The sequence below is a fragment of the Cnephaeus nilssonii genome (assembly GCF_951640355.1).
Source record: "Cnephaeus nilssonii genome assembly, chromosome: 9".
In the NCBI taxonomy this organism is placed as follows: domain Eukaryota; kingdom Metazoa; phylum Chordata; class Mammalia; order Chiroptera; family Vespertilionidae; genus Cnephaeus; species Cnephaeus nilssonii.
Window position 1 is genome coordinate 8,243,686 of NC_137080.1, and position 20,215 is coordinate 8,263,900.

General features: G+C 40.4%; 1 protein-coding gene across 8 annotated transcripts in view; it reads left to right on the forward strand.

The window, feature by feature from the left end:
* The window catches only part of SYNE1 (spectrin repeat containing nuclear envelope protein 1), a gene marked incomplete at its 5' end in the record, with an annotated part of 384,290 nt that overhangs the window by 142,446 nt on the left and 221,629 nt on the right, over positions 1-20,215 (forward strand). For all 8 annotated transcript variants that reach the window (XM_079780696.1, XM_079780700.1, XM_079780701.1 and 5 more), the window contains 12 exons: positions 2,206-2,433; positions 2,815-2,913; positions 4,840-5,027; positions 5,625-5,748; positions 6,595-6,761; positions 8,269-8,422; positions 10,070-10,698; positions 13,470-13,649; positions 14,328-14,478; positions 14,804-14,962; positions 15,888-16,070; positions 18,894-18,995. In XM_079780696.1, coding sequence (XP_079636822.1) covers positions 2,206-2,433; positions 2,815-2,913; positions 4,840-5,027; positions 5,625-5,748; positions 6,595-6,761; positions 8,269-8,422; positions 10,070-10,698; positions 13,470-13,649; positions 14,328-14,478; positions 14,804-14,962; positions 15,888-16,070; positions 18,894-18,995 — 2,364 coding nt within the window. The remainder of the gene's footprint in view (positions 1-2,205; positions 2,434-2,814; positions 2,914-4,839; positions 5,028-5,624; positions 5,749-6,594; positions 6,762-8,268; positions 8,423-10,069; positions 10,699-13,469; positions 13,650-14,327; positions 14,479-14,803; positions 14,963-15,887; positions 16,071-18,893; positions 18,996-20,215) is intronic.

Here is a 20,215-nt window from a genome sequence, read left to right on the forward strand (position 1 = left end):
GGGAGGGTGCGATCTTGCTTAACTTGGCTTACATGCTGTGCAGATCATCCTGGTTTATCACACGTCTTATGCAACCAAGGCTGCATGCAGCCTGGTATGTACAACCATGCTTATATGTTGGGTGGAACATAAGAAAAAAACAGATGTTAAGCCATTAAGAATATTCATGGTATATGTTTACTCTTTAAAACTATTTTTGCAACGTTGTCATTTAATCATTTTTGCTAAATTCTGAGAAAACAAAGAATAACACACTTAAAGTTTTGTCTCAAAACTGTCCTTTCCAAAAATTTTAACGTACACTTTCTAATTTGCTTATGCTTTCTATTCACTCTTTTCACTATTATTTAACCTTAATTCCAGGACTTTGGAAATATATCACTTACCAAACTTCGCTACATTGTTACTCTTTAGAAAACAAAACAATTACATATTTTATTTTTAAAAATATAAACATTCAATTGTGGATTTTCTTGCCATCAGCCTAGAAATACATTTTAACATCCCAATGTGGCATTTTGGAAACTATTTTAAAATCTATTAAATGAATATGAAGAGCAAGAAAATAATTTGCTAGAAATAATCAAAGATAGAGTGAAATGCACTTTAGTGAGGAATCTGGGCAAGTAGGTTCATGTTCTATTTCCACATAGAATTAAATGATAGGAAATAGTAAAACTATGGCAGTATTTGTCATGTTTTCCATTGAAAACAACCTTAGGATAAAACTAATTCATAACATTGCATAGTTGTGAAGACATTTATCTATAAGCCCACTTTTGGTCTTCATTACATGCTATTCCAAATGGACTGATTTATTATTTCTAATTGATAATTTATAGGTGATAAGAACATATACTGGGGTCATCTTCTGTCTTCTCATTCTGAATTATATAGTTTGCCTATATGACTTTGCTGATGACATGTATTACACTAAGAAATTACAACTAAAATTGTTTCATTGAGGTGTTGCAAGCACCTACAACAATTATTGACACCTAGGAAACACTCAATATATATTTGTTAAATCTATGAGTATTTTTTTCTAAAAAAATATCATTTATAAACAGTAAAACAAAGGAAGAATTGTATTTATGCTCAAACAACATATACCTATCAAGTATGCCATTGCGGTCATGCATATGGGAAGTAAAATAAGCGGTATACTCACACTAGTTATTTCTGATTTGCCTTACCTAGACAGAAATTATCTCTATGTTTTCTCATTTAAGCATAAGTCACATTATTTTTTTCTAGGGTAACAGTATTTTTCATTTAAATGATTTGAAACAGATTGCCTGGATTTTTTGCTTTATTTTGATTGAACGATTTGGCTCTTTTTCTCAGAAAAATAATTTTCATTTTCTTCTACATAAATAAGCCTCTACATTTATGAGAGACAGACACTTCCGGTCACATATGCACATGCATCCTTGATGGCTTTCAGCACTTTTCAGGTGTTGGCTGATACATAAAATGCCCCCAATTGAAATTGTAACAAGTAGGTGCTGTGCTGTAGAGCCCACTGCTAGTGAGTAAAGCCGTGGCAATAGAGGGGGCCCAGGGTCAGCAGTAGAGGCATCACCTGAGGAATTGTTAGAATTGCAAAGACTTGGCTCCACATTAGCCTTACTGAGTCTGAGTCCCTGAGGATGGGGGCCAAGTGATTAAAATACTGCATTTTAATTTGGCATAAAGGATAGGTAATAAATGTGAAAAGACTGGGTTTAGGTCACAGTGGAATCAGATAAGCTTGTAGTTTGGTCAAATATGAAATACTCAACTACATTTTAGGAAAATTAAGCGAATGAGAATATTAGCATTCCTATGCGTGATTGGAGCACACTCCTTCTCAGATCAGTTGGTTAAAACCCCGATTCATTGGGTAAGCAGGAAATTCCAGATACCTTCAGAGATACTATAAGAGTTCCAGGGACATCTCCCTGCCTACATCACTGCAGGCAGGAGTAGCTATTTCTCTTCATTCTCCATCCAGTGAGCACAACCACCCATGTATATTTCAGACACAATCTGCATATCTATCCTCCAAAAATGAGGTCAGCAAACACATGGGGTTTGTTCATAGCTGCTCTCTAACGACCCCAATACATTGAAATGTCCGTTTTCTCTCTGCAATATTTGTATCATTTCAGGAAGGCAAGCTCGCTCAGCCTGCACTGTCATTTTTCTCGTTTTGAATACTAGGTCACGATTCAGGAAATAGAAAGTAAGATCGGCAGCATCACAGGACTGGAAGAAGAAGCGCAGTCTTTTGCCCAGTTTATTACCACCGGAGAATCAGCCCGAATCAAGGCCAAGTTGACACAACTAAGAAGATACTGGGAAGAACTTCGAGAGCACGCACAGGGTCTGGAAGGAACGATCCTGGGACATGTCTCTCAGCAGCAAAAGTTTGAAGAGAATCTTAGAAAGGTAAGAATTGGTCCATGCACACTAGTTACCTGTTTCACACTGCATTCATAGGAAATGCAATAGAAATAGTGGAATAAGGAAATGACACAATTTGCCAATTACTTACCAAGTTGTCCATGATGCTTAAGTTTATAACTATTTATATGGCACATTTTTGAGGAAATAAAAAATGTCATTATACATTGTGTTCAGATAGGCATTAAGACTTACTTATATTTATTTGAAATAATAGGACACATTCATTTTAGATTTTTTTTAACGTATTTTATCAACACATGGAAAGCTATCCAAAAATGATAGGCATTTTGCTTCCCCAATAACCTTTCTCGTCTTGATGTATGTTTTTCCCACCATTATTTTGATATTTCACCAATGTTTTAGGTCCAGCAGTCTGTGTCTGAATTTGAAGATAAACTTGCTGATCCAATTAAAATATGTTCTTCAGCTACAGAAACATACAAAGCTCTCCAAGAACATATGGTAAGAGTATGCTTCAACATTTCTGCTTAGTTATCAACTCGGAAACTTGGTAATTACTGCTTGAAAAGGAAACATAGTAAACATTTTTATGAGAGTTAATTTTTTAAATGTTTATGTTATACGAGGAATGATATAGATCCAGCATATTTACTTCATATGACACAAGAAATATAAGCATGCAAGTACGTTTTCATTAAAATCTATGATGAAGAAGTAGCCATTTAAAATAGATTTCTCTCTCTCCATGGACATGGACAACAGTGTGGTGATTGCGGGGGTGGAGGAGGTTGGGTGCAGGTGGTGGAGGACAGGGAGGGGATAAGAAATGATGGAAAAAATTAAATTTAATTTAAAAAAATACCTACTTTGTTCCAGAAAAAAAAAGTCTTTCTCTCTCTTAATTAGAACATGTAACTCTTTCATATTATAGCTTTAGTAAATCCTGCTACCTCTTACCAGCATTATAAAAATAAAGTGGGCAGAAAAAAAAATACACGTGCAGAGCAGATTTCAGACTTGAACCCGCTAGACTCAAATGTGCAAAGACTATGTCCCCGCTCACCTTTCGCAGTGACGAGCATTTTTGGTCCGGTCCCTGAGCTGGTGACCGTTGTGAGATGTTTGGCGAAGGAACAGCAGATGCTTCTGGCAGAATTCGGGGGAAGGAGCAAAGGAGGGACATGAAGGCACAAAGAAATAGTAAAACGAAACATCTGTTAATTAATAAACAAAAAAGTGTATGTTATCCCTGTTACATGTGCATGTGTACACATGCATACATACATGCAGGAAAGGGCTGCAGGGACAGAAAGCAGACAACTGGCAAAGGCACATCTGGAAAAAGAAGGGGAACTGACATCATTGGGATTGTTATAATAAGAATGCACTTTTGTGTTACTGAAGTCATTTTTTTTTTAAATACCCCCCAAATGAGGAAAATTAAGTTAATTGAATTTCATGGAATTATTTTAATAGACAACTAAGTCTATTACCAGAGAAGGTAATATTCTATTTTGTTTAATATTTAGATTTCTGAAGCCAGTTATTTTTCCCTGTCGTGATTTTATGATTTATAAAATGGGGCTAGTGAAACAACGTAACTCTTAAGGGTCTGATAGAGATTAAATGAGTTGGTGTATGTAATGTACATAGCACAGAACCTGCCACATTCTGAGGATGGTTATTATCATAACTAGGCCCAGTGCACAAAATTCATGCATGGGGAGGGGGCGTCCCTCAGCCTGGCCTGTACCCTTCGCAATCCGGGACCCCTCAAGGGATGTCTGACTGCCAGTTTAGGCCCTATCTCTGCACAATCTGGGACCGCTGGCTCCTAACTACTGGCCTGCCTGCCTGATCACCCCTAACCACTTGCCTGCCTGCCTGATCGCCCCTAACCGACTCTGCCTCTGACCCCGCTGCCATAGCTTCGTCCGGAATGATGTCTGGAAGGTCGTTTGGCTGTCCAGTCTAATTAGCATATTATGCTTTTATTATTGTAGATAACCATATGCATGAAAGATAACAGCTATGTCAGCTGGACTCTTCCAATATATTTTTATAGAAATTACTGCATGTGACATACAGCTCTTGAAAATTTGGAATAGAGTTTTTAAGTAAATTTCACATAAAACAAATAATAATTTTCACAAATTATCTGACTTATTAAGGAAAAGTAGACATTATTCTGATATACAGCATAGTTTTATTGGGGCAATAGTCTCCCCGTTTTCATTTTCATTCCTGCATTCATGCAATAACTCTCTCCTCACTCCCACTCTGTGTCACTGGAAATCACGGTCAGACCATTTTCAGTGCCATTGTTGTGTGTTATGACTGAGGGGACAGCTTTGGTGGGAATGGGTGTCAGAGGAAAATGGTGGCCTCGTTTCTCATTTCATTGCCCTCCTCTCGTCCCCTCCCCAGGATCTCTGCCAGGCCCTGGAGTCCCTGAGCAGTGCCTTGGCCACGCTCTCTGCCAGTGCCCAGAAGGTCGTGAGCAGAGGCTGCTCCGTCCAGGAGGCCAGGGCCCTGCAGCAGAGATACCAGGGGCTGCTGAGCCGGGCAAAGGAGAGACAGACGGCGCTGGAGAGCCTGCTGGCCCACTGGCAGCGGTGAGCAGCCTTCCTTCCCCAGTTGGCCACCTGGGTGTTAATAGCCACTCTTTGTAAAAAAAATATGTTTATATTCATTTTAGAGAGGGAGGAAAGGAGAGGGAGAGAGAGATAGAAATATCAATGATGAGAGAGAATCATCCATCAGCTGCCTCTTGCATACCCCTTACTGGGGATTGAGCCTGCAACTCAGGCATGTGCTCTGAAGGGGAATCATAGTGCCAACCTCTTGGTGCATGGGACGACGCTCAACCACTGAGCAATAGCCATACTCAAATAGAAAATTCCAGGCCAACTGTTCTCTAAGTGATGGACAATAATCATCCCAGATGTAAAACATGCCAAGTCATGTTTTTAACATGGGATTGGACAGGATGTACCAGATACATGTATATTTCCATATTACACACATATAGACATATGTGAGTACATATGTGAACATGATAGGAGTGGTATTTTTACCTTCACATCTAGGAATAAGCTAACAACATTGTATTATTTGTATTGCTTAGTGTTGGACCCTCCAACTTCAGAAAGGCCTCGCTTTCTAATATGCTAATTTGGGATGCATTTGCTTCGTATCCCTTCTTTCTTTAGGCTGGAGAAGGAACTGTCGACCTTTCTGACCTGGCTGGAGCGGTGCGAAGCCATAGCCAGTTCCCCAGAAGTGGACATCACTGCAGACAGGGTCAAAGTGGAGAGTGAACTTCAATTAACACAGGCAAGCTCCAGGAAGTGGGGGGAAAACGACACGCTCTCTGTCGTGGCTGCATTGTAAAACAAGAGCAAACACAAGCCCGCTAGCCAACTTCACTTCTTGCTTTGGTTTCGTGATCCCACAAAGAACCACCCACACCTGAAAGACAAAGTGTTGGTGAACTTGGTGATGGCCGGTTTGATGATGTTATTATAGAGAGGAGGATAAAACATTTTGACAAGCACGTACCATGTGCCATGCTATCCCTATCATCCCAGTTAACACCATGCTATGTTGTTAGCTATCTACCATATATGCGTGTTTATCTGTTATTAGGTGGGAACCACAACTTTATGCATCCCTCATAGACCTAAGAGATTTATTGCCTGATGAAATATAAAAAACCAGTGGTTCGGCTGCATGACAGTAAAATGAAGAGCACTTAAGCTCCCCAATTTGGCCCGATATTGTCTCTAAACAGAGGGAGACCACATCCCTGTTACCTAGATTTGCATCTCTGTTATTGTTAGGCATGCGTTTTCTCTTTAGCAATAGTTCTCCTTTGATTCTCTTTGCCTGCTCAGTTTCTTCATCCTGAAAGAAATTCTACAGTATCTAAATGTGCCTAACACTGTAACTCGGACCCTGGAAAACTAATTCAAGTTTCAGTAGCCTTTTAAATGTTGGTTTAGAGATGAAATGGGTTCATTTCTAAATTAAGGAATAAAACTTTCTATGGTTTAGTCACCATAGCCTCCATTTTGCAAGAATGCTGAGCCTTTGGATAACATCCTCCTGTGTCATGTGGTCCTTCCTTGTCAATCATGTTGGAATGAGATCTGCTAGTGTAACATATTCTGTGTTCGGCAGGCACTGCAAAGTGAAGTTGTATCCCAGGCCTCCATCTACAGCAACCTTTTGCAACTGAAGGAATCACTGTTCTCAGTGGCCTCCAAAGATGATGTGAAAATGATGAAACTGCATTTGGAACAGTTGGATGAGAGATGGAGAGTTTTGCCACAGATACTTAGCAAAAGGTTGGGGTTTTATAAAACATTTTAATATTGTGCATTTTTTAAAATGGTGAGCATATAAACTAAGAAAGCATAGTTTTGTTTACTTTTATTTAACCCAACTATTCACAGGATAATTATAGAAGGGTAGAAAACCACTTTATTTGCCATTGTAAAAATCAAAGCGCTCAAATATTGGCATTTCTGATGAACCTCAATTCAAAATTTTAGTCTCACAATCAGGGCAAATGATCAAACTAGTTGAACTATAGTAAAAAGAGTAGGTTTGCTCAGGTTTTTCGTACTTATTGCTTAAGCAGTTTGTGTCCAGGAGAAAGATGGTAATTAAAACTTAGTTTCTCATGATATGTCTAAACAAAGGCATCCAATCACCTATTATTAGTCAACCTGATTAATTTATTGCACAAGCAGTGGTTGATCCCTGACCATATCCCACGCCCCTTTCTGGGTCCTGGGGATATAGCAGTAAGCAAGGCAGGTAGAGTCCTGTCTCTGGCTGAGGGGAGGATCAATATACAATTAAACAAATGAGTGAGTGGTGCTGGTTCAGTTGGTAATAATGTGAAGACAACAACATAGGGTAACATGGCGGGGACTGTAGGTCCTGCACAGCCCCCAGGTACCTGATGTCTGATGCAGATCCGAACGCTGTGCAGGAAGCAGACTCCTGTGCTTCGGGGGCAAATCACAGGGGCAGAGGGAGCAGAAAGGGCAAGGGCCCTACGGCAGCAATGAGCTGGGATGTTGGGGAAGCGGAGGCAGTGGCGGGTGGGCGGCCCTGGATCAGATGAGGCCAGAGAAGTCGATGATGAGGGACCCTCATAGACCACAGCAAGGAGCCGTGGAGTTTCGCCTTCCTGTGTACCCCAGGAGATTGCCCGTGTGTAGGCTTGGCAGAGGGTGTTCTGATGACATGGACATCATTCCTGGCTGCTCTCTAGAGAGTGGATTATAGTGAGGCCCCGTGGTGGCAGGAAGGAGGCCAGTTTAGGAGGTTGTTGGAGGCCAGGCAAGAGATGAGGCGATGCAGACCAGGGTGTGAAGGTGGAGAGGAGAGCCCGGCAGACTGTGATGGGTGCCCTGACATGCGCGGATCAGGGGTGGTGGTAAAGAAATGGAGGACCATCAGGGTGGGCAGCACTAACAGGAACTGAGATGCAGCAAATTGTAAGAGAAACAGGGTTGGAGAAGTAGAAAGCATTAAGAGTTCTGGTTTGTCCCTTGTTGGGCCACATTAGTTTTGCCAGTGATTAAGCGGATTCCAAAAACATACCAACTCTTCCATTCCACCGCGGGACATTTGAACTTTTATTATTTATTCATTCATTCATTCATTCATTCATTCATTTTAACTTTATTGGGGTGACATTGATTAATAAGAGAACAGAGTTATCGTACGACCCAGCAATCCCTCTCCTGGGTATAAACCTGAAAAACTTGAAAACATGTCTTCGCAAAGATATATGCACCCCTAAGGACACGTGACCTTTTACCACCACCCTCTGCCCAGGCTTCACTTTCTGCAGTCTGTGGTCGCTGAGCACCAGCAGTTTGATGAATTGCTGCTTTCCTTCTCCGTCTGGATTAAGCAGTTTCTCGGTGAATTACAAGCCACTTCTGAGATCAGCTTAATGGACCATCAGGCAGCTTTAACCCGGCACAAGGTAAAGTGCATTCTTTTAAGAGGGAAGAAACATTTGTTCGTAACAGCGAGCTCTTCAATTTTAAAGGGAAGCAAATTTAAAAAAAGGACTCGCCAGAGATTTAACATTGTATTTCTCTATAAATGTTCTCACAATATGTTATGCAGATACCTTAAGCAGATAAAGCCACTTCAGATAAAAATACCTTTTTTTTTTCTTCACAATGGAGCGAATGATTTCTAGGATAAAGTGATGAGAATGTTCATTTGTAAGCTTCCCAGTTTGTTTTGGTCCAATGCTAAAAATGAATACTGAATCCCAATGCTTTGACAATATGGTTTTTCTGAATTACTATTTTGATTGAAAGTTACTTAAAATTTCTTTTTCTTATTTCTAAAATCAGATATTGGTCATCAAGTATTGGAATAGTTGGGGTAAGCTACATGATAAGCTTGTAACAATATTGACTGATGTCTGTTGAGTGTTCACTCTATGCTGGGCTTGCCAATTGGGTTTACCCCAAGGAAAACCATGTTCTCCTTTCTTCATGACCTCAGGTGGTTTTGCCATTTGGAGCAAGGTGCTCACTAAAGCTAGCCTCCCACCCTCAAAGACAGGAGCTAGGGCGCCATCTTCCTCGATGAGTGCATGTCAGGGGGATGACTCCCAGCTGTTTGAGAAAGATAGTCTTCAGTTGTAAAACTGTCCAGGAGGTTCTAAAGAGATTTACATCTCAAAGGGACAGAGAATAAATTTGTAAGTTTTCTAAAGTAAATGCTCAAAGAAGCCCTCTAAAGTTGACTAGTTGGGCTGAGAGAACCATTAGGGCCATTCTGGTCATGATTAAGATAGGTGATCATTTCTCTTTCGTGGGAACCATGCTGAGAGTGTCAGCAAACCTCTGGTGGGTTTTAACCATGATATGTTGTGAGCTGGTCAAATTTTCTCTACAACAGTCTTAGCCAGTTCATCTGTATTCCTCAGAGAGAAGGCAGCTAAAACTTGGGCAGTTCCATCTGCTTTATTCCCACCTCTGAAAAGAGGCTCACATCTGTCTATTCCCAACTCCTTCACTACGTTAGGATTAGCTGGATTGTATGTATATGTATGTGTGTGTATATCTATGTATATATAACATACCTTTTAAAACCTTACACATTTTCAGTTTCTTTTAACTGTATATACTGTAACTCTACCTTTTAACTGTATATACATATATCTTTTAAAATCTTTCAAATTTTATATATACCTTTTAATAATTTATTGGAGTGACATTGGTTAATAGGAGCATATAGGTTAACTATTTCTATTCACAAAGGAATTCTTTTTCATGGACTACATTAGTTCCAAATCAGAGTTGTGTTTGGTATGAAATACATAGGTGAGCAAAACAAGAGAAATCTTAAGAATCTTTCTAAAAGTTTCATTGTGGGTGACCTTGAAATACTATACCATGCTTTGCCTTTAAAATGTGTTTTTAAAATTTTTATTTTTTACATTGATTGGGGTGACATTGGTCAACATGAACCTATAGGTTCCGGGTATGGGTTTCTGTGCTACAAGGTCTGTATATTGCACTGTGGATCTTGCCATCACCGATTCTGTAACATGTCTGTGTCAGAAACCACAGTGTCTCTGAGGAACCAGTGAGTCTCTCTTCCCTTCCAGGACCACGCAGCAGAAGTCGAAAGCAAAAGGGGGGAATTGCAGAGCCTGCAGGGGCACCTCGCGAAGCTGGGTGCTCTGGGTCGAGCCGAGGACCTTCACGTCCTGCAGGGCAAAGCAGAGGACTGCTTCCAGCTGTTGGAGGAGGCCGGCCGGGTGGTGGAGAGGCGGCAGCTGGCCCTGGCCCAGTTGGCCGGCTTCCTCCAGAGCCACACCTCTCTGTCGGAGGCGCTCCGCCGGCTGAGGCACACAGTGGAAGCCACCAACAGTGTGAATAAGCAACAGACTGACTTATTAGAAAAGGACCTACATGATGCTATTCAAGACGTGAAAACATTAGAATCTACTGCCATCGGTCTGGACGGCCTTCTTACCAAAGCCCAATACCATCTTAAATGTGGGAGTTCTGAGCAAAGGACTTCCTGCAGAACCTTAGCTGATCACCTCTGCTTTGAGTTAGAGAGGATCCAGAACCTTCTGGGAACCAAGCAGAGTGAGGCCGATGCCCTGGCAGCATTGAAGAAAGCATTCCATGACCAGAAAGAGGAGCTGCTGAGAAGCATCGAGGACATCGAAGAGAGGGCTGACAAAGAGCGTCTGAAAGAACCCACCCGCCAGGCGCTTCAACAGAGGTGGGAGGAGACTGCTGAAGCCATGGTCTCAGCTATTTTCTATTTGTCCTAGGATTAACGCTTGTGCAAAACGTTGATAGTACCATACTTAGCAACGCCTCTTTTTATATTTTTAGGATAAAAATAATGACTAATTTGACACTTAAGGTCCTAAAATTTATTTGGGTTCCTCAAGAATTTTCCTAAGGGCCTTGTGTAAACCACTCTGAGATCTTATTTACAATAGAGTATGCAGATCATACTATGTATTTTTAACTGATAGAAAAGACTCATGTTCTGTAACAAGAATGAAAGCAGAGGAGGAAGGGAGAGATGCAAGTAGACTTGTAGCTCTGGTGGTAAATCTGAAGAAATTCCTCCAACCTTGCTAGCCCTCAGAAAAGACTGGAGCAAACTCATTTGTTGAGACTGAGTGACAGGGGATGTGGACAGAAAATGGTGTGAGATAGTCTTCTTGTAGGAGGAAATGAAATGATACCTGTGGAGCTTGGTAAGATAATAAGCTGACATTTAAGATTTGTATTTATTCACTAAAAGTGAAGCCAATCAGCTCGGCAGAGTGGTTTTCCCAACCACTATTTTTAAAATATATATTTTTATTAATTTCAGAGAGGAAGGGAGAGGGAGAGAGAGAGAGAGAGACATATCAATGATGAGAGAGAATCATTGATTGGCTGCCTCCTACACGCCCCTCACTAGGGATCTAGCCCACAACCCGGGCATGTGCCCTGACAGGGAATCAAACCAGGACCTCCTGATTCATAGCTCAACGCTCAACCACTGAGCCACGCAGGCCAGGCTCTCCCAACTACTATTAACTGTTTGCTAAGAGGTGAGAAGGAACATAAGTGGGTTTAAGCAAAGATGGGGGATTGCCAGGTGTAAATTGCTAATACTGTAGCCTTCTTTTCAATCTTGTTTTTCCCTCTTGATAGAACTTTCTCCCACTCATGTTCTCAGGGTCACTTTCTTTTCTATTTTTTTCAGAGGACAAACAGACAGTTGAAAGACATTCATACCAAGGCATCCCTAATTGATCAGAATTATGTTGACCCTGTCAATTTGTTTCCTTTTAATCAGAATCAAATATTGATTAACAATTGATTCATGGCTCCTGAAGTTACACCTTGTGGGAAATAAACTATCTGACTGGTTTAACAATAAACTTACAAAAGGGAATAAGACTTGGGAAGGACAAAATAGCCTCCAGAGCAAAGACAGGATGACCCAGGCAAAGAGCCAATGACTCACCCAGAAAATAGCAGTAGGATTGGTGCCACCAGGAGGCCTGGCCTCTCAGGCCTGTTTTGGGCAGCAGACAGGAGGTCCTAAATGTGCTGGAGAAGAAGGCCCAGGTTGAGTTCAAGAGATATATTAATACCCACAACACTGAACTCACCAGTGTCACACAGAGGATACTGAGTGGTACGATTGATTGATTCATTAAATTTCAGCCCTACCTGTGCTGTACTGTGCGACCTTGGGCAAATACTTCTCTTCTTGTAAATGGAGTTAATGATAATGTCTGCTCCTGGCCTCTTTGTTTTGGGAATTAAATGAGACAATGCCTATATAAAGGCAAGAATGAAAGAGTCAATAGCTGTCTCTACATGGCCACTTTTCACAAATACTCAAATATCAATATATTAGAGACCAGAAAAATGAACATTTTCTCATGGTAATCTTCAATAAAGCATGTAATTTAGTTTATACACACACACACACACACATACACACACACATATACATATATGACAATTGATCTATATAAAACTATATATACAACAATCTATATAATAAAACAATCTATATAATATAGGACAATCTATATAATAAAAGCCTAAGTGACCGTTACAGTGGAACTACCAGAACAACTGGTCACTATGATGCGCACTGACCACCAGGAGGCAGACGCTCCATGCAGGAGCTGCCCCCTGGTAGTCAGTGTGCTCCCACAGCGGGAGTGCTGCTCAGCCAGAATCTGGGCTCAAGGCTGGCTGGCCAGTGCAGCAGCAGTGGCATGAGCTTCTCCCACCTCTGCGGCAGTGCTAAGGAGCAGTGAGCAGGCAGGCGGTAAGGAGCGAGGGGTCCTGGACTGCGAAAGTGATGTCTGACTGCCGGCTTAGGCCCCCTCCCCACAGGGAAGGACAAAATAGTCATGGGGGGGGGGCCTAAGCTGGCAGGCGGATATCCTCTGAGGTGTCCTGGACTGTGAGAGGGCACGGGCCGGGCTGAGGGACCACCCCCCCACCAGTGCACAGATTTCATGCACTGGGCCTCTAATATATATATAAAACAATAAACTTACAAAAGGGAATAAGACTTGGGAAGGACAAGTCTTATATGTATATATGTAGAGTATAGCTTGGTAAAACTATTTTTATTTTATGGAACAGCTATGATTCTTAAATATTATTTTACATGAATTAGACCTCATGACACAAAATAATTTTATATCAATACCTTGCAATAAATACTCACCTCCTTTGCCTACAAGGTCAGCCCTAGTTTTAAAAGTCTTATACCATCAAAGGATAATAGAAAGAGAATACAAACTTAATAGAAGTTTGAAGGTGAATAGTGAGACTGACTTTAAATGTTTTCTGAGGTACACTCTAAAGTATGCAAAGTTAACTCTAAAAGCATCTTTATCAGTTGACATCCGTTCATTTGATTGCTCTGTTACTAGTTTTCTAGCTCTCTGTATGTGTGCTTTACGGAGAGGAAATATTGGTTTGCTACCTTTAGTAAAACAACACTTTAATTCACAGATTGAGAGTCTTCAATCAGTTAGAAGATGAACTGAATTCTCATGAGCATGAGCTATGTTGGTTGAAAGACAAAGCTAAGCAAATTGCTCAGAAAGATGTAGCCTTTGCACCTAAAGTTGATACAGAGATACATCGCTTAGAGGTCACCTGGGATGATACCAAAAAGCTAATTCACGAAAAGTAAGTCAGAAACTTCTCAGTTTTTGTTTTTTAACTTCTCCCTATTTTGTGACATTGGGCCATGCCTGCTGATTTGCATGGGTGTGATCAAGAATTAAATATCTTTTGCCATCTTTAGTATTCTATGTCTTTCAGGAATGATAAGAATTTAGTCCTACAGAACTTGATTGAGGAGGCTGCTTTGAGATAACAATTACACGTGAAATTCAATGCTTAAACACAGTTGTCAAGTTACTAAGTGCTACCATGAGAGTCTTAACCTCCTGATTTCCTTTTTATTCTGTTTTGTTATAGTTGTTTGTAACTGAGGTATGACTGACATAAAGTAAAACTCACTCTTTTAAATATATTCAGATATGCTTAATTGATTTTTAAAAAAAGGTAATTTGATGAAGAAAGAATAATAGTCTTTTCAGTGAATAGTCCTGAAACAATTGGGTATCTATATGCATTAAAAAATAATATATCTACATAAGTTTGAGTTATCCAGAACATACATTGCATCTTTGCTTATTATTGAAGTCACAGATTTTATTTGAATGGCTGTGTGCATGCTTCATTCATGAGGATATTTTGGACATTAGAGTTAAGTAAGAGCGACCAGCACTCTTTTGACCTCGGTAGGTATAGACAGGGTATACCTGACAATAAATGATGTCTTTTCTTTGACCATTGCAGCCAGGGCCAATGCTGTGGGCTTATTGACTTAATGAGAGAATATCAGAACTTGAAGTCAGCTGTATCTAAAGTTCTAGAACATGCCAGCAATGTGATTGCAACCAGAACTACTATAAAGGATGAGGAGGATCTTAAATGGGCCTTATCCAAGGTAATTCAAAATGTATTTATTTTAGTAGAACACTTTATTAAACCTGTTGTGTGTTTTTTTACTCACAATGTATTCTCTACACAAATCTTGTCAGTACAGTTAGATGTAGATAATTCATGCTAATAAGCTCAACTTTTTTTTTTAAAGAATTCTGATATCTTAGGATTCTTGCAATTCAAGAAAATTAGTATATATATTTGTACAGTTTATTAATATCCCCAGTTTCTGCACCAGGTCATCCAATAATTAAATTTCTTGGAGGCAAATGGTTTTAAACTCTTATCATTGATGATTTTATTAATTAAGGAAACATTTATGTTCACAGCATGAAACTGCCAGGAACGAAATGTGTAACGAGCAGAAAGAATTGGATGGCTTTACCAGTAAAGGAAAACAGTTGTTATCTGAGCTGAAAAAAATTCACAGCAGTGATTTCATCTTGGTGAAAACAGACATGGAGAGCACTATGGACCGATGGCTGGATGTAAGCTCAGCACCTAGGGTTCCATGAATAGTTTAAATATTCACATTTCTGACTCTCATTTTGGGGCAAAGTATTATTGAGATTTCATTTTTAACTTTTTAATGCTAAATGCAAATATAATATTCTAAAGGAAAGTAGTGTTCACATAAATTTTAGAAATAATAAAAAAAATATTTGCTTTATTTTGTTAAAAGTTATTGGCAAGTTTTCTAGAATTTTACTTGACAGCTTCCATCATAGCAAATTTATAATCTGCCTTCTCAAAACTATGGAATTAGGAATAAAAGTAAAAGAATAATGTATAAACAGCCTACAGACTATAAACCAAAATGTATAGTAATTTAAAGTAAGAAGACTCTTTAGTATTGAAAACCAATGGCCTTGAAGTTTATATCCTTGGGTTTTAGTTCCTGCTCTGTCATTTACTGGCTATGTGACCAAAGGACAGGTCACTTGATCCCTCTGGAACTCTGTATCTGAATTCATGCATATTTTACACTGTTTTCCAGCTCCAAATCTCCAGTGATTCTGTTGACCTCTATTATCAATATCTAGGCTCGGAATTTAAACCCTCACTTAAGCTAAGTCACTTAAGTTAGACATTGATATTTACGTACTATAATCAAATAATCTGGGGACTTCAGAAGACCTTATATTCTTCCACTTTTAAAATGATATTATTATGGGAAGAATATTAAGCAATAATACTATAAGCATGCAAAATTGGTTAATCTTCTATATAGTTACTTATTCTACAAAATATGTTCAAGCCTAATTATGCCCATTTTTATGTATCAACATTACAAATAAAAGGGTTTACTGTGTTACTTTTAAAAATAAGTATAATACTGCCCAATGTGGACCCCTATCTTATAGAATTCAACCTTAGAGTGAGTTATATTACAGTAGACCCGTTGTCTTCCAGGTGTCAGAGAGAATCGAGGAAAACATGGATCGGCTGAGGGTAAGCCTGTCCCTTTGGGCTGATATTCTCTCGAGTAAGGACGAGATCGAAGGCTGGTCGAACAGTTCGGTCCCTCAGCTGGCCGAGAGCATCAGCAACCTGAACAACAGCCTCAGAACAGAGGAGTTCCTGAAGGAGTTCGAGGTAAGTGAGCTACACCTTCATATGGGAGCTGGTGGTGTAGCATTGGCCAGAATACGAACATATTGGTGTCCTTTTTTAAAAATGCATTATTTTTTTAATATATCTTTATTAATTTCCGAGAGGAAGGGAGAAGGAGAGAGAGATAGAAATATCAATGATTAGAGAGAATCACTGATCGGCCACCTCCCACACGCCCCAACCAGGGATCAAGCCCACAACCCAGACACCTGCCCCAACCAGAATCAAACCGTGACCTCCTGATTCACAGGTCGATGCTCAACCACTGAGCCATGCTGCTCTTTGAGACACACAGGAGTATAATAAAAAATCTTGACTATCTTTTGCTATTTATTTGGAAGTAAACCTATAATTTTTCCATTCATCTGAGAATATGGCATCTTCTTACTGGAAAACCAAATTGAAAGTGATTGTAATTCAGTAATATTTAGTATCTATTTTTTCTCCATTCAAATGAAATGTTTACTGAGTAGTTACCCTACACTAAGCACTTACGCTAGGAGCTGGTTTCCTCCACTTCCTTTTCAGAAATGTAAGGAAATGGAGATTGGAGTGTCACAGGCTTCCACAGAAAGTGGCCTTTTTAAAGTTCCAGTCACTAATTTATTTTAACCTCCTTTTATTCCCATTTTTCACATTCATTTATTCATTCACTCATCGCCTTCTTAATGAGCACCTAAAATACGTCAGGCAGTTTTTAGACTGGAAATATAATAGTGAAACACAGAAAGTCTTTACCCTTGTGGTATTTACATTACAATATATATTATATGCAAAATGTCAATCAGTAATAGGGCTATGGTGAAAAATGAAGCAAGGGAAGGGAAATAGAGTGACAAGAGATAACTTGTTTCACAAAGCACACAAATGACTGTACTCTTGGTGGGGGAGGGACTGTTGAGCATTGTATGCTTGGGTGCCCAGCACTGTGCCTGGTATAGATGTGGAGTATGACAGATATGTGAATAATTACTATAGTCTGACAAAATATATAGTTAAATTATCTGTATTACCTACCTAGGTTATTCAACTGTGTTTGACCCAAAGAACATTCAAGAGATTGTTCCTATTCCTAAGGGCAAACAGAAGTAGAGGAGGGTATTCAGACTAAAAGTACAGTCGGGGAAGGATACCACAGTCCCTTTAGTTATCTTTGATGTTAAATGACCATTACAGCTTAAACTGTATGTGACATGTGCTGGAATAGGGCTTGTACCTGCTTGCAAAAGTCAATTATTATATCTTCAGAAATCTTGTGAGCCAGTGTTAATCACAACCATTATCAAAAATTTAATTGTGGCCGACCAGGGTGGCTCAGTGGTTGAGCATCAACCTATGAACCAGGAGGTCACAGTTCAATTCCCAGTCAGGGCACATGACCTCATTGCCGGCTCAGCCCCCAGTAGGGGATGTGCAGGAGGCAGCCGATCAATGATTCTCTCTCATCATTAATGTTTCTATCTCTCCCTCTCCCTTCCTCTCTGAAATCAATAAAAATATATATTTAAAAAATTTCATTGTAAGTAAATTAAATTAAATCTATTTTTAAATGAAGGCAATGAACACTCAAAAGTTAAACCTTCCTGGTTATTATTCCCCCATGACTGCTGCCTGGGCTCTCGAGCTGACATTCACTCTGTCTTTCTGGTGGAAATACTGCCGAATGGTGCACTGCTGTGGAGCTCCTCCAGCACCATGTGCCGCGACTCATGTTGTGACTCTAAATGGTGGTGAGGCTACACATCAGGGCCTTTTCTTGGAGAGCCAGTCGTTAAACCCGCATACAGTCTACTCCCACCCCTGACCTCTGGGGTTCAGGGAGCCAGTGGGCATCAGACCCATGTTCATGTCCAGTCCAGTCACTCACAGAGATGGCTTTTCTGTGGCTGACTGTGGCACACCAGCTCGTAACCGCAGAGAGCTGGACTCAGCCCAGTGCCTGAGAATGCCATGCTGCTGCAGAGCGGGAAATGAGGGAGGCGTGTGGGCGTGATGCCTTCACTGTCCAGCCGGCTTCTGGGAAAGGCCAGGGGGCTGGCAGATGGTTCCTCACATCTTACTGGGGAAGTAAATTACCTTCTGGATCGAAGGCACTGGGAAGTTTGTTAGTGTCCACAAAGCACCCAAGGACGATATTTAACTATCCCTTTGTGGGCCCAAATGACTAATGATGTTTATAAGTGTCTAATTTGTTCAGTAACAGTTCTTTGGTTATTTATTCTTTCTTCCTTTTTATGTTAGTGTTGGTGCAAAAAAAAAAAGCAACAAAAAACAGACAAACGATAAGGCAAAATATTAGATGTCAATCTCCGAATTAACCTGATCTCTGTTTTAAGGCTGCTTAAATGTTTACTTGAAAGGTTTCTTGTGTATTGCAGAGAGCCAGCTGTTATTAGGCACTTCCAATGTACTGGCTTTGCTTCCTCAAGAGTTCAATGTTGCCATGGTAACCAGTGATATCAATGCTAATGACTAAATGGCAGTTAGTTGTTAAAAATCCCCACTGACTCAAGACTTTTGGTTAGTGTTTAATTCTTTTTCCAGGAGCATTTTTCTTTCCCAATAAAAGAGGGTGGGAAGAAAGAAAGTTCCGCATACTCCCTCACATCCCAAGTGCAAGTAAATGGTGACATGTTTCCATAGTCCTAAATAATGACAATGATCAAAAAATAAAAAAGTTTTTTTTTCACCCTAGCTTAACGTTGGGGCATTTTGGCAGCTAACTCTTGAAATGATTAAATGCCAAATATAACATGGGAATGTTTGGATTCGTCATGCGTTTCCCCGTTGTCTTTTACTTGACAGTCTGAAGTTAGAAACAATGCATTGAAACTGGAAGACCTTCATGCTAAAGTGAATGACCTAAAAGAATTAACGAAAAACCCGGAAACACCATCAGACCTTCAGGTAAGCACTCAGTTCTGTAATAGCTGTTACCAGCTAGACTCTCTATCTCAAAGAGTATTTCTATTCTTTAAGTATTTGTATATGAAAGTGCATATGTTCTGATTGATTTGAGTGGCCTGCCACTCTTAAGTCATCTGGGGTAAATGCCAGAGTGTGACTTCCAGCCCAGAGGTCCAGAGGTGAATCATAAGAGAAAAAGAAAGAAGAGCATTCCTGTGTGACAGCCCAGGTCCTCTAAGAGAGCTTTCTGGGGGAATGACAGGCCCCGGAGGCAGGAAGTTAACGAGATGCCCACAGGCTGCGGAGGGAGAAAGTGAAAAGCCAGAGAAAGGTGCATCGCTTGCATCTAGGGCCCTTCACTGGGTGGTCACAGAAGCGAGGGGAGTCTCAGAGAAACCCACAGATCAGGGCCTGTGAGAGGAGAGAAGGGAAATGTCACCAGGCTTAGGAAGCGTGGATGCCAGTTCCCTCCCCACCTCCTACGTCTCCCAGCCTGTGAGGCGGGGAACAGAAATAAAGTGAAAAGAGACAGAGAGCGGGCTTGGCCCCTTTCTCCACTGTGGGCCTCCTGTTTGCAGCAGTTTGAGCTGGGGCAAGGGAAAGCCCTTACTTTAACCCTTTGCACTCGCTTGCTTTTTTCTCGATTCCTTTATTCTACTTGGGATTTAACTTTTTAAATACCCCAGATTTTACAAAGCGCGGCAGTAGAATAAAAAACTGGAGTTTCTTTTCATACAAACTTATTTATTTGGATTTTTTTATATTTCAAATTATTGATACATTCAAAGAGTAATTTTAATCTCGACATCCGAGTGCAAAAGGTTAAGTTTGATTTGAGTTCAAAGTCTTGATTTGAAATGGTCCTGGATGTTTTCATTGTAGAATTGAAACTGTTTGCGGTTTATCATAAGTCCCTTTTTAATCTGTGGTCCAGAGAAATCAAGGCCCTCCTGACATAAACCACCCAGGAGCAGAGAACCAGCCCCCCCCTGAGTGCTTAGAGTGGGAGACAGAAGAAAAGTGCTTTAGGATGAAATCCTATTGGGGGGGTGGGGGTTGTCCAAAGTAGTGGTCACATCGGGGCAACATGGGTGAGTGTTTCCCCGGGAGAATGAGGAGCAGGTTTTCGGTCACCTGCTTGGTAACCCTGCGTGAGTCCGGCTGTTTTTGAGATGTGATCGTGTGTATCCCCTGGGACCTCAGACAAACTGCCGCTTTCT